Here is a 15248-nt window from a genome sequence, read left to right as displayed (position 1 = left end):
TCCCCTCGCCCTACACCTTGGCTGGAACCTGAGACGGATTCGCTCCCAAAAGATGCTCCAGTGGCAGGAGCAACTCAAGTTCATCATTGTCCTGAAAGAGAGGAACAGCGCGGTTCTCGGCCGGAACAGCAGAACGGCAGGGGACCCTCACCTGGGCGCAGCGGGGCACGGGCTTTGATTGTCCTGGGGCCGCGGAGACCCGCGCGCCTGCCCTGCACGCCGGGCGGCACCCTTTGCAGTCGCGTTGGCTGCTGCGATCGGCCGGCGTGCCCCTGCCGAAGCCTCGGCTGCTTCTGTCCACCTCTTACACTTCTTCATTTATCCGTGGATCATTTCGAGTGTCCGTCTTGTAAATGTTTAGCATTTTGCTACTTTATTGCTTCTTTCTGGCGACGCTTCCAGCACTCGCCGAGACCGGCGGAGAAAAGCAGCTGAGCCCGGAGAAGAGCGAAATATGGGGACCCGGGCTAAAAGCAGACGTCGTCCTTCCCGCCCGCTATTTCTATATTCAGGCAGTGGATACATCAGGGAATAAGTAAGTCGAGAAACGGCTCCTTACCTATTTTGGATGGCGGTTAAATCTGTTTCTCCCTTTAAGTTTTTTCTTTCCAAGAACTCGTTTCCCCACAACAGTTTAAATTCCAGGATATTTGGGTACCAATTTTTCTCTGTAGCTGTAGAAATTGTTCCGAATTATAATATATGCAATATAATGTGTTGTATATAACATATAAAATAATCTCCTAGCAATTTTGATCTTTCCAAGAACTCGTTTCTCCACAGCAGTTTAAATTCCAGGATATTCGGGTACCAATTTTTCTCTGTAGCTGTAGAAATTGTTCCGAATTTTAATATATGCAATATAATGTATTGTATATAACATATAAAATAATCTCCTAGCAATTTTGATTCGGATTCCCACATTATCAGGGCAAGACAAAGTCCCTCCACTTTGCTGGAAATACTGTTTCTAACTACTTTTCGCATAAGCTGTTATAAGGGATTTAAACCTAGCTGTTAGAGACTTGATGGGCTTCATCTTTCTCTGGTGCGGCTCTCAATTTTCAAGGAGACATCTGCAGGTAAGCATGTTTTGAAACTGAAAAAAATGAAGTACTATTTGAAACTTTAGAGTTCAGAAGGAAAGTATCGAAGTATTAATCTCCTATATGATTGTAACAAATATTTTGTTCCAATGAATTTAATACTTTAACATCATACTTAAAACTTATTTTTATGATTCATATACTTCTGAAATGATTGTCTTTATTATTGGTGGATGCTGACCATGTGTATTTCGTACAGAAAAAAATACTGGAATAAAAGATTGTCAAGTGAAAGACAGTTTGTAAATTTTGTTATTTGGCAAAAGATGATACACTACCTACTACTTTGCTTTTGCCCATGGCTGAGCGTGATTTCTTTTTTTAAGACAGGGTTTCACTTCCTAGCCCAGTCTGGAGTGCAGTGGTGCAATCACAGCTCACTGTATCCTCAACCTCCCAGGCTGAAGCTACCCTCCCACCTCAGCCTCCCTAGTAGCTGGGACTACAGGCGCGTGCCACCTCGCCTGGCTATTTATTTTATTATTATTATCATTATTATTATTATTTGTAGAGACAGGATCTCACCTTGTTGCCCAGGCTAATCTCGAACTCCTGGCCTCAAGCAGTCTTCCCGCCTTGGACTCCCAAAGTGCTGGGATAGTAGGCATGGGCCACAGTGCCAGGCCTGAGCGTGATTTATAATACTGATATTGTAAAGATTCATTGGCAGAGATTTTTCAAAATAAGATCATTATCTTTGGGACCACCGTTTGATCACAAATATCCAGATGTGATGGCATGAAATAAATAAGTTGGTAAGAATATTTTTCTATATGGAATGCATGAGTATGTTCTATGCTTATATAGACTAGTAGTCTTAACATATTCCATTGTGATTGTTTAATGAAACTGTTTCATGTTATCTTGGCCACTGTCATCCTCATTTTTTTTAAATCTTTGATCCATCATATTCATTCTGGTACTAAAAGCGTAAGATAAAAAGAGGCAATAATATGTTAGAGGAAGAATGTGGAGGAGAATAATCAACTTTCCAGACTGAAGAGCATAATCTTTGTGTGTTTGTTCATTAAAATAATCTGTTTATTTTCCCCATCGCCTTTTCATCACAGATTCACATCTTCTCCAGGCGAAAAGGTCTTCCAGGTGAAAGTCTCAGCACCAGAGGAGCAATTCACTAGAGTAGGAGTCCAGGTTTTAGACCGAAAAGATGGGTCCTTCATAGTAAGATACAGAATGTATGCAAGCTACAAAAATCTGAAGGTGGAAGTTAAATTCCAAGGTCAGCATGTGGCCAAATCCCCATATATTTTAAAAGGTAATTTGGAATATAATTTTATACCAGCAGTATTCGAATAAAATAATATATGTTATTGCATCAACAAAAACAACTTGGCATGATATATATATATATATATATAGACTTTTTTTTTATTTACTGAAAGAAAAAAAATAAAGGCTTTCTACTTGAAAGCTAAGTTATGAGTCCTGGTAAAAGACAAGATTTGAACGGAAATTCTGATTTGCTTAAGAGCAAGGAACATATTAGTAGAGAATTTACTCTGTGAAGACATACATTAGCAAGAATAATCAAGCTGTGTGCATCATCATATATGATACTTTCTTAATTGGAAATATATGACTTAAGTAACTGATAAATGTTACTGAAATTTGGTAGATCACTTCAGAAAGGGAGATAGCTTGAAAGAGAAGGCGGGCACTGGTGGTTGTTTTTTGTATTGTTCCAATGCCATTTTCCCAGAGAAATTCTCTTTTTTTGTTGTTTTTTTTGAGACGGAGTCTTGCTCTGTCGCCAGGCTGTAGTGCAATGGCGCAATCTTGGCTCACTGCAAGCTCCGCCTTCTTTGTTCAAGTGATTATCCTGCCTCAGCCTCTCAAGTAGCTGGGACTACAGGCACGCACCACCATGCCCAGCTAATTTTTGTATTTTTAGTAGAGACAGGATTTCACCATGTTGGCCAGAATGGTCTCGATCTCTTGACCTCATGATCTGCCTGCCTCGGCCTCCCAAAGTGCTGGGATTACAGGCATGAGCCACTGTGCCTGGCTATTCTGATGTTTCTTATATAGGATGAGAATACAGTTTTGTTACCTAGAGCCATCTCCTTCCCTCTTACAGGCGACAGTACCACAAAACAGTAGGGAAGCAGTGTATATACAAGGGCAGAAATCTTGCCCCCCTTAACAACTGCAAGAAAAGTAAACTTTTTTTTTTTAATTTTTGTAAACTCTGCAGAGAAGTAAGAAAAGGTAAACACTTTTTAAGAGTGTCTAGGCTCCTTTCCTACATTCCGCCAGTACCGCCTGGTATAGTATCACCCACTAAACCTTAAAAAGATATTCCATTGTCAGCCACTGCCTGGGTTAGGTGGGATCTGACAATTATAAAAAGGAATAACAGTAAAACCTCAATGCAGATTGTAATTAACTTGTTATAAAATTAGTGAAGTGGACTGTTTTGAGAATTACTTTTGCTTCTTTTTGTTGCTGTTGTTGTTGAGACAGGGACTCACTCTGTTGCCCAGGCTGGAGTGCAGTGGTGCAATCACTGCTTACTGCAGCCTTGACCTCCTGGATTCAAGCAATCCTCCCACCTCAGCCGCATGAGTAGCTGGGACTAGAGGCACTCACCACCATGCCCCACTAATTTTTGTATTTTTTGTAGAAACAGGGTTTTGCCATGCTGCTCAGGCCGGTCCCAAACCCTAGAGCTCAAGTGATCTGCCCACCTCGGTCTCCCAAAGTACTAGGATTACAGGCGTGAGCCACTGTACCCAGCTACTTTTGCTTCTGTTTTTTGTTTTTTGTTTTTTGTTTTGAGACAGTGTCTCGCTCTGTCACCAGCCTGGAGTGCAGTGGTGCAATCTTGGCTCACTGTAAGCTCTGCCTCCTGGGTTCAAGCTATTCTCCTGCCTCAGCCTCCCAAATAGCTGGGACCACAGGCACGCACCACACCACTTAGCTAATTTTTGTATTTTTATTAGAGGCGGGGTTTCACTGTGTTGGCCAGTATGGTCTCGATCTCCTGAGCTCATGATCCGCCCGCCTCGGCCTCCCAACGTGCTAGGATTACAAGCGTGAGCCAGGGCACCCAGCCTACTTTTGCTTCTTAATAATTCCTAAAAAACAACAACAACAACAAAAACAGAATGGCAGTTCCTTGTTTATTTTCGTTGTTATTGATGATTTACTTATTGAGAAAAGTACCTTAGACACTTTAAGAACCTGTTTGTATAACAGACCATCAAAATATTAAATCATATCACTTTTGTCTTTCATTAAAATAGGTATGCCCCTCTGATACCCTTTTACTAGTATTTGGTTATTCTTCAGTCTACAAAACATAAGGAATAATGAGCTGTAATATATACCATAGACATAAACTAAGTATCTGTTGGCTTTCTTTTGTTTTTTGAAACAGAGTCTTGCTCTGTCACCCAGGCTGCAGTGCAGTGGCGCAATCTCCACTCACTGCAACATTCACCTCCCAGGTTCAAGCTGTTGTCATGCCTCAACCTCCCGAGTAGCTGAGATTTCAGGCACACACCACCATACCCAGCTAAACTTTTCTGTATTTTTAGTAGAGATGGGGTTTCAACATGTTGGCCAGGCTGGTCTCAAACTCCTGACCTCAAGTCATCCACACACCTCGGCCTCCCAAAGTGCTGGTATTACAGACGTGAGCCACTGCACCCGGCCTCTATTTGCTTTCTTTTGAACTCATGCAAAGTAGACCTTATTATGAATATATCACAAAACTTCACTGTGAAGAGCTGTCGGAGGAGAAGACTGACTGACTTGCAATGCCCCAATATAGTAAAAATGTATTACTTTTTTCTTTTCTTTGAAACAGGGTCTCACTGTCTTGCCCAGGGTACAGTGGTACAAACATGGCTCACTGCAGCTTCAACCTCCTGGGCTCAAGTGATCCTCCCACCTCAACCTCCCAAGTAGCTGAAACCACAGGTGCATGCCACCACACCCAGCTAATTTTTTATTTTTTGTAGAGACAGGGTCTCCCTGTGTTGCCCAGGCTGGTCCCGAACTCCTGGGCTCAGGCTGTCCTCCTGCCTTAGCCTCCCAAAGTGTTGGGATTACAGACATGAGCCCACCTCGCTGGCCTGTAATGCTCTTAAAATGTGTTTTCAATGAAAATGCTCTTCCTATGTAACTAGGCAAAACTCATGAAGCCACATTATAGATACTTATTACAAGTTTCAAATGCTGAGTGAAATTGTCACTGTTGTGCTTTGTTATTCTTATGTAAATAGGGCCGGTTTACCATGAGAATTGCGACTGTCCGTTGCAAGATAGTGCAGCCTGGCTACAGGAGATGAACTGCCCTGAAACCATTGCTCAGATTCAGAGAGATTTGGCACATTTCCCTACTGTGGATCCAGAAAAGATTGCAGTAGAAATCCCAAAAAGATTTGGACAGAGGCAGAGCCTGTGTCACTACACCTTAAAGGATAACAAGGTACAACACGCGATTCAGGTTTGCTTGTTTGTTTTAGTGATTTTTTTTTTTGCTTGTTTTGAACATTTGGCTACAATTAGCTAAATCATGTTATAAACATTATTCGAATGAGCATTGTGACAAGCTTTTCCTCAGTGAAATCTGCCAGTGTTTTTAGACTAACATAATAAATGGTAAATTCTCTTTTAGGTTTATATCAAGACTCACGGTGAACATGTAGGTTTTAGAATTTTCATGGATGCCATACTACTTTCTTTGACTAGAAAGGTAAGTACATGTTTTCTCTTAGCTGTAATAGATCATTTAAGCCCAGATTTTACAGGATAATTTTTCAAAATACAAATTCTAACACTATCAGCGTATTCTCTTCTGGAGCCTCAGGATAATACTGTTGTGAAGCTTTCTGTTATTTCAGTATCTGCGTTTGTTTCCTAGGACTGCCGTAACAAAGTGCTACAAACTGAAAGACTTAAAAGAAATATATTCTCTCGCAGTTATGGAGGCCAGATGTCCAAAATCAAAGTGTCAGCCAGGTGCCATGGCTCACTCCTGTAATCCTAGCACTTTAGGAGGCCGAAGCGGGTGAATCGCTTGAGCCCAGGAGCTCGAGACCGGGCTGGGCAACATGGGAAACCCTGTCTCTACAAAAAAATACAAAAATTAGCCTGTAGTAGTTTCAGCTAATGGGGAGCTGAGGCAGGAGGATTGCTTGAACCTAGGAGGTCGAGGCTGCATGAGCTGAGATCACACCACTGCACTCCCAAGGCCTGGGTGACAGAGTGAGATCCCGTCTCAAAAAAAAAAAGACTAAAGTGTCAGGAGGGCCAGTTCCCTCTGAGATGATCCTTTTCTTTCCTGCCCCGTCCTGGCTCCTGGCAGTGACCCTCCATCTTTGGTGTTCCCTGGATTGCAGCTGCATCCTCCCATCTCTGCCTCTGTCATCACGTGGGCTTCTCCCCTCATGGCTCTGGGTCTCTTCTTCTTATAAGGACACAGCATAGTGGATTAATGGCCCAGCCTACTCCAGTATGACCTCATCCTAACTAATATCTGCAACAACCCTATTTCCAAATAAGGTCAGTCTGAGACACTGGGGTTTAAGACTTCAGCATATCTTTTGCAGGGACACAATATTTTATAGAGGAAAGAAAAATGCCTTATCATAAAATTATTTTGGTACTAAACTAACTTTGAGTCCAAAGATGACTTGCCTTGTACTGAATCCCATTCCTTGGAATAATGGGCTTTTGTCGGGTTCTAGTGGAATGGTTTGAAAGTAATGTCAAAATAGTGGATGTGAAAGACTCTACCGACATTTTTACCAAATGTGTATTTATTTATAATCCATTATAATATTTATTTATTCAATAATTTGCATGTATTTCTTGATTAAACTACTCATGGAAAATCATAATGCCTTTCTTTTCGAGATTTCAAAGCACTTACAGTACAGTCTGTTAATTCTGAATGTAGGTAGTTATATAGCATCAATATTAAACTTCCTTTAAACTAAGACATCGGAGTACTGTCATACTTCTCTTGCTCCTCTGTGTCAATCTATGGGAAAATGAGAATGTTCTTCAGGACTTCAGTTTCTCAAGATGCTTCTCAGACTGATCAGTGCTGGTCTGGCCTTAAAAATATATATCTGTTGTTTTGTAAATACTCTAAACATTTTCTGTGACTAGATAAAACAGATCCTCTTTACTATTTATGCCATTTGCCAGTAAAGGAAGGAAGCATAGCTTGAAACTTACTATGTTGCTGTTGGTGTTGGGCTTCCTGAGTTCAAATCCTGGTCCCACCACCTACCTGGTGTATGTTTTTTAAAATGGAACCATTGGCTCACTAGCAAGAAACTAGGGTTAGAGTCCCAAGTGCTAATTTTTAAATTATTTTCCAATAATTCTCCTTCTCTTTGATCATCTTAGAGGCTGTTCGCAGTATTAGAACAGAGATTACTTTTGCCATTTCATCCCTTTCGTAGGGAGCGTAGAATGCTTATACATGTGACCATATTCTGAAAAATTGCCCACTATTCAAACCAAGGTAATTATCATTACCTAAAACATGTAACATTGGCCTTTCATTAATGCAATTTCAAATTTAAATTGATAAATACAATGTATTATCCAATGCAGGAAATGTGAATAAGCTTCTTGTTTTGTTTTTTCTAGGTGAAGATGCCAGATATGGAGTTCTTTGTTAATTTGGGAGACTGGCCTTTGGAAAAAAAGAAATCCAATGCAAACATCCATCCAATCTTTTCCTGGTGTGGCTCCACAGATTCCAAGGATATCGTGATGCCTACCTACGACTTGACTGATTCTGTTCTGGAAACCATGGGCCGGTGAGAGAGAAGTCAGGGTTGGCCCAGAGCCTTGGTTTTCTTTCTTTGGTGAGTTCTTTTCAACAACCTTTGTGACATGATGATTTGGGAGGAAAATCTGTTGCACTTTGTTTTCTAGGGTAAGTCTGGATATGATGTCCGTGCAAGCTAACACGGGTCCTCCCTGGGAAAGCAAAAATTCCACTGCCGTCTGGAGAGGGCGAGACAGCCGCAAAGAGAGACTCGAGCTGGTTAAACTCAGTAGAAAACACCCGGAACTCATAGACGCTGCTTTCACCAACTTTTTCTTCTTTAAACACGATGAAAGCCTGTATGGTCCCATTGTGAAACACATTTCATTTTTTGATTTCTTCAAGGTATGACTTAATCAGTGGCTAATCTTTTTTGTTTTTCTAATGTATTTGTACATAGTGCTTTGGGAAGGGAAATTGAGGCCTGCAAATTACAAGAGGTGGGAGAAGTTCGCACAAAATTGAGTGAATATCGAGGCATAGCGGTGCTGGGGACTGTTTTGGCAACCAGGATCTGCCCTCACTACCTAGTCTTGACATTAAATGTGCATCAAGAGAGTTTGGAGCCTGGATAGAGCTGTAATTTTTTTCCAGCTAACCCTTGAGATAAGCACATGTCACCTCCAAATATGTTTTTAATAATACTTACATGTAAGTCATTTTACAAATACTTTCCCCAGAGCCATGTTATCACCACAGAATAAGGAAGATAGAAACTATTTGTTTCTTATCAGGTCTTGTAGTGGGGAATGACTTGAAACCTATCCAAATGTTCTGCCTGGGAATTAGGGTTTGCTTTCTGTGTCTAGAATGTGGATTCCCCGTGTTTCCTGGGGAGTAGTCCTTTTTCTAACAACTCCCTTTTTAAGGCAGTGGGCAGCACCCTGCTCTTTAGACCGTGGAGCTGTTTCTGAAGTCCCCCGTGGTAGAGAGAGAGGTGGGGAAAAGGTCGTCATCTGTCTTCTGTATGTGGGAAGACAAGTGATTAAGGAGTTCTGTCTGCCCTGTAGATGACCAGGATTTCTTTTGACAGGTTGTGTTGAGGCAGGTTGACCTAAAGAATGTTAGAAGTTGAATTGTCCGTATTTTTCTATATGCATATCCCAAAGATTTTTGAAAGAAATGATTATAACCAAAGTGCAAGGACACTAGTCATCCTTCCTCAGTGGAGGGATGCTGCATCCTGCTTTGGCTTTATTCCTGCCTGTTGAATTTTCTGCAACTAAAGATGAAAGATTACTACAGTTCTATGAATATTTTTATTCATAGGTGTTCTTGCTCCACAGCTTGCTAATTTCTTTAAGACATATGTCTGGGTGTTTAAAAAACATGGTTAGCCAGGCGTGATGGCTCATGCCTGTAATCCCAGCACTTTGGGGGGCTGAGGCGGGCGGATCACCTGAGGTCCAGGGTTTGAGACCAGCCTGGCCAACATGGTGAAACCCCATCTCTACTAAAAATACAAAAATTAGCTGGGTGTGGTGGTGCATGCCTATAATCCCAGCGACTTGGGATGCTGAGGCACAAGAATCACTTGAACCCGGGAGGTGGAAGTTGCAATGAGCTGAGATCACGCCACTACACTCCAGCCTGAGTGACAGAGCGAGACTCTGTCTCAAAATAAATACATAAATAATATGGTTAACATGGCTCAGAATGTGCCATCATGAGGGGCACGTTTGCAATCAATAAAGTAGTAGGAGAATTACAAAAACTCACAAATGAATCTATCCTTCCTTATGTTGCAGCCTTAGGACAACAGTATGATTTTATTGGCTGCTTCAACACTAGATTTGTATCCTCCTTTGTAAAATTTAGGAGCACATCAAGCATTTAGCTCTAGATCAACCTGTTATATAATGACCCTTACTAAATGGCAAAGGCAGAGCATGGAAGCTGACCAAATTGTGTCTGAGTATTGCAAAGGTTTATCTGTGGGTTGGGAAGGAAAATAGAGTGGAGAAAAGGAAATTTAATGGAGGTTCTTAGACTTTACCATTGTTTTGCAGCATAAGTATCAAATAAATATTGATGGCACTGTGGCAGCTTACCGCCTGCCATATTTGCTAGTTGGTGACAGTGTTGTCCTGAAGCAGGACTCCATCTACTATGAACATTTTTATAATGAGCTGCAGCCCTGGAAACACTACATTCCAGTTAAGAGCAACCTGAGCGATCTGCTAGAAAAACTTAAATGGGCAAAAGATCATGATGAAGAGGTAAGGTTAGTCTCCTTGAAGGCTTATTTCCACTTGTTTCCCAATATCATGGGTCCCTTTGAAATGTGTTGTACCTGGAGAGCATCCAGGATGTTCACGTAATAGACTTTGGCCTGAAAATGGGAAGCTGCCTGCTCATGGATGGCACGGCAGTTCCTCTGGGCTGAACACAGCGAGCACTGCATCTTACATTAACTCTCCACTCTGCATGTGAAACAAAAAACTAACCGGGTTGCGGTGGCTCATGCCTGTAATCCCAGCACTTTAGAAGGCTGAGGCAGGCAGATCACCTGAGGTCAGGAGTTCGAGACCAGCCTGGCTAACATGGTAAAACCCCGTCTCTACTAAAAATACAAAAATAAGCCAGGCGTAGTGATGGGTGTCTGTAGTCCTAGCTACTGGGGAGGCTGAGGCAGGAGAATTACTTGAACCTGGGTGGGAGGCGGAGGTTGCAGTGAGCTGAGACCACACCATTGCACTCCAGCCTGGGCAACAAGAGTAAAACTCTGTCTCAAAAAACAACAACAACAACAACAAAAAGTTGAACTGTGGCCTTGATTACACTTTCTCTTTCAGTAGGGTTGCTCTGAGCCACAAGCATTACCTCCACTAGCAATGTGAAAATTATAAGATGGCCAGTCTGGCAGGAGTCACTAACTGGCTACAGGTTAAAATGAGGGATTGATTCAGAAGTAGATACAGCCATAAATAGATAAATAAAGAGGGATGGAATGCAATAAACTTTAAGCTAATTGTTTGCTGAAATTTGTGAAGGCAGTGTGCTAAGCTTCATCTTGCGTTTACAAAGTCATCATTAGTTTGCTTGGTGTACACCTTGTCTCTCCAAGAGAGGCTTAATTCTAGAATGTCCAACATGACTTCTCAAACTTTCAAGTCTTAGAAACCTCCCTCCGATTTAAACAAACATACTCTGTTAAGTGTTCTGTTTTACGACATGAGACTACCCCCAAAGATATTATTTCCCACAATTGCCTCAATGTATACATACTCTGAAGAGCAGTTTGCAGATGCCTGCATGGGAAAAATGGATTCTATTACAGGACTTTATCATTGTTCTTCCTGTAGGCCAAAAAGATAGCAAAAGCAGGACAAGAATTTGCAAGAAATAATCTCATGGGCGATGACATATTCTGTTATTATTTCAAACTTTTCCAGGTCAGTATTTTCCAAGAAAATTATCACATAACTTATAAGTAGACATGTTAAAAACAAATAATATTTTACTTAACAATTTCTAAACATGTGTTACTCTAGGGAGATACATATATATGTATGTATCAGAAGTATATATATATACTTATGTGGATGAAAATGAGAGGCAAATATTAAGTAATCATAAAAATAGTTGAAAACCAAAGATTAGCTAATGGAAAATGTTACAATATTAAGTGAAAAGTATTAATATTAGAACTATGTGATGTTTAACTAAGAAATTGGCCTCTGATCCTACACAGTTATGGTGCATAGATTTGTATGTTCTCTTTGTGTTACATTGCTGCTGCCTCACCGTATCTTTGTCTAAACAGTGCCAAGTGTGTTTGGGCCTCTTGTGCTGACTCCATATGAGCCATGACTTCCCTTGGAAATTATTTCCATGGACCCGAGCATTTAGAGATTGTAATCAAGCATATCTGACCATTTAAAGGACTCTTTTTAAAATGTGGTAGTAGGCCGGGTGCAGTGGCTCACACCTATAATCCCAGCACTTTGGGAGGCCGAGGCGGACGGATCACCTGATGTCAGGAGTTTGAAACCAGCCTGACCAACATGGAGAAGCTTCGTCTCTACTAAAAATACAAAAATTAGCCAGGCATGGTGGCACACACCTGTAACCCCAGCTACTTGGGAGGCTGAGGCAGGAGAATCACTTGAACCAGGAGGTGAAAGTTGCAGTGAGCCAAGATCACACCACTGCACTCCAGCCTGGGTGACAAGAGTGAGATTCTGTCTCAAAAAAAAAAAAAAAAAAAAAGGTAGTAAACAAGTTCTTGGCTAATAATAGTACTAGATCTAGAGTAAGATTTTTATCTCACAGTTGCAGATACTGAGCCCCGTATCTGAGGCTCTGCTACAGATCAAAGTTGGTATATTTCTGGCCTGTACTGGCTCCTTCCCATTTTGTAACCTTCCGTTGATGGAGGGAAGTGTAGGATAAACCATGTAAAATGAATAAACTCGGGGGATTTACCATGTGAATTTCTAAGCATCCATGGGGCAATGTTCATTCATTTAGCATAGGTACTTAGCACAGTGCCGTACTCAGAGTAAGCACATGATAAATGAAGATGATGATGGAGGCTTGTGCAAGCCATGATAAGGAAAGCAGAAGTCTGTGTCTTCACATTCTCAGTCTAGGGAAGATTGTGTGCAAAATTGTTTTTACCATAAGGCAGAAGATGGTTAAAAAAAAAAAGTCATGGAAATGTAGGATAGAATAAAGAGATGTCTGTTAGGAATAGGCAGCCAGTGTTCATCCTCTCAGATGCTCTGCTGTTCGTGTTCAGAACTAGTATATATGACGGACTGCGCAGATCACAGTTTGACACACATAAGTTAAACGAATCATAGTCTTCATCTATTCTAGCCTGTCTCATTGGGTGGATCTAAAGTGTTGTATAAAGAATGCTTTTATGTTGTTGCTTAAACAGGAATATGCCAATTTACAAGTGAGTGAGCCCCAAATCCGAGAGGGCATGAAAAGGGTACAACCACAGACTGAGGATGACCTCTTCCCTTGTACTTGCCACAGGAAAAAGGTAACCAGAACTGAGCTTATGACCAGTGTCAGAATAAAAACTAACATTGATCCAAACATGGATTTATTCCTATAGTCATTCAATCAGGCAGCAAATATTTGAGTTCCTCTCGAGGTCTCCAAGCAATTCAGTCTGCCAGAGAGATAGGTATAGAAGACAGCAGTGCTCAAGAAAGGATGCTACAATGCAGATAATTGAGAAGACATGGTAGCTCCCTGGCAAAGTGGAGGGAAGCCTTTTATAATGTGAGGATCCAGCTTACACCCTAGTTGAATGGATGCTTACAGTCTGAAAAATATTTTCATGTGTATCATCTGATGCCCTCATCTCCTCATGAGATAAGTTTGGCAAAGTTCATCATCCCAGTTTAGAGAAGGAAAAATATGTAACCACGATTATTGATGTTTTCCAATTCTTCATTTGAAAGTCATCTCTGTTGATACCACTACTTAAGGATCTCATTGATAAAAATGAAAGTCAGGTTCACATCTGGACTTTTAAGGTAAAAAGGACCTTAGAAGTCATCCAGTAAATGCCTTCATTTTATGGTTAACAAAACTGAGCCCAAAAAGGAATTGTGCTCAAAATCATCTAGCTGGATTAAGCAAAGCAAAAACCAATCTCTCATCATCAGATTGTGATTGTGTGTGTTTGTATATAAAGACATAGTGTGGCAGGGGACTGTTGCTTTGATTATGATTTCTGTTTGAAGGAATGTAAATTGCATAAAATAGAGTGTATATGTGTGTTTGTGTGTTTGTGTATGTGTGTGTGTAACATATGCTGACTTGACATTTTAAGCAACATAATTATGTTTCTGAATGGATAAGTTCAAAATTGTGGTATTATAACCAAAGACAAGAAGGCAGATTTGGCAATTATTATGTCTACCTCTCAAGGGGGTATAAAAGGAATTAAGGTGAGGCCGGCCCCAGTGATGTGACAGAACCAGCGTATATGAGCTCACCTGTTGATAAATATTCGGGAATTTTGCATACTGGTTAAATTTTTGGTAGGTTGGAATCAGCCTGATAAGAGTATTTACACCATGACAATCAGCACATGCTACAAATCAGAATTTTGGTTGTTTTATTTTTGTCTTTGTTTTTTGTAGAACTCATTTACCACTAACCAACTGGCCCTCAAAGGTAGTTCATCATCATTGTTAACTCTATCAGTGTTCCAGGTCCGTAAAAATCAGTTAAAACCAATGACAAAACAAGAATTGCCAAATGGAAAGGTTCCCCCTCACCAATCTGTGATTAGGTATCAGAACACTTCTCACTTGGGCTCTAAGTGAGACTAGGCAGCTTCCTTGCTCCACCTCTGCTCAATTGTTTATCTTCATCTACGTGATTGAGAGGAGGTACCCAGCCAGTATCTTCCACTGATTAGTAGAAGTTAGGGGCCAGAATGGTAGCTTTGTTTATTGTTTCGCTCATTGTCTATCCTAACCTTTCACCACTACTGTTCATAACACAAGGCCTTTACAGTAGTACAGCCCGTGGATGTTTGGGTTCCTTATCAGTAGGCTATGGAACACAATGTGATTTTACCCTTAGCTGACTCTGGGCCTCTGGAAATAGTCCCAAGCCCTAAAAGCCTCTAGCGTCAGCTTGGCTCCCTCTCATCTTTACAGGAAAATAATTAACAAATGAGTGTAAGTCTTCTTCACTTGTGTAAGACTTCTTGATAGCTCTAAATATTTTGCTTCTTAATTGCAGACCAAAGATGAACTCTGATATGCAAAATAACTTCTATTAAAATAATGGTGCTCTGAAGACTCTTCTTAACTAAAAAGAAGAATTTTTTAAAGTATTAATTCCATGGACAATATAATATCTGTGTGATTGTTTGCAGTATGAAGACACATTTCTACTTATTATGCAGTATTCCCATGACTGTACTTTAAAGTACATTTTTAGAATTTTATAATAAAACCACCTTTATTTTAAAGGCCTATGTTGTGCTAATTATTAGCTGTGTTTGGAACAGGGAGCAGTAAAAACAGAGGGAATCTGGGTCCTTGATGCACAGCAGCCCAGACCACCTGCCCAGACTGGTTTTAGATGACAAAGCAATGAACCCCTGTCTCCTTTTAAGCCCATATTATTGTGGGTATTCAGCCAAACTTAATTCTAGCTAATAGTTCATACAAGGCCAATCATCATATGGCCTCTACCTGCGTCTTTAGTCAAATCTCTCAGCACTTTCTAATGTCAATCCAGTCCTCTGGAAGAACGAGTCCTCTCCCAGTTCTGTCGATGCCTGTGTCCTTACCTTCCTGGCCCATGCCTTTCCTTTGTCCTGGAATGTCTTGGCCCTCTCT

At 40.9% G+C, this 15248-nt stretch overlaps 1 protein-coding gene across 3 annotated transcripts; it reads left to right on the top strand.

The window, feature by feature from the left end:
- Positions 1 to 7: 7 nt before the first annotated feature.
- Positions 8 to 14875, top strand: POGLUT2 (protein O-glucosyltransferase 2). 3 transcript variants are annotated; one of them, XM_005586204.4, is made up of 10 exons: positions 8 to 535; positions 2177 to 2382; positions 5357 to 5562; positions 5752 to 5829; positions 7740 to 7912; positions 8031 to 8268; positions 9933 to 10142; positions 11229 to 11318; positions 12812 to 12919; positions 14644 to 14875. In XM_005586204.4, the coding sequence occupies exons 1-10, from the start codon at positions 354 to 356 to the stop codon at positions 14659 to 14661; spliced, it is 1509 nt and encodes a 502-aa protein (XP_005586261.1). In that variant the 5' UTR covers positions 8 to 353; the 3' UTR covers positions 14662 to 14875. The 3 variants fall into 3 exon arrangements, with proteins under 3 accessions (XP_005586261.1, XP_065389545.1, XP_005586262.1); XM_065533473.1 differs by lacking the exon at positions 11229 to 11318; XM_005586205.5 differs by lacking the exons at positions 12812 to 12919; positions 14644 to 14875 and adding an exon at positions 11690 to 12355.
- Positions 14876 to 15248: the final 373 nt, after the last annotated feature.

Source organism: Macaca fascicularis, chromosome 17 (assembly GCF_037993035.2).
Source record: "Macaca fascicularis isolate 582-1 chromosome 17, T2T-MFA8v1.1".
Lineage (NCBI taxonomy): Eukaryota > Metazoa > Chordata > Mammalia > Primates > Cercopithecidae > Macaca > Macaca fascicularis.
This window is presented reverse-complemented; position numbering and strand designations above follow the sequence as displayed.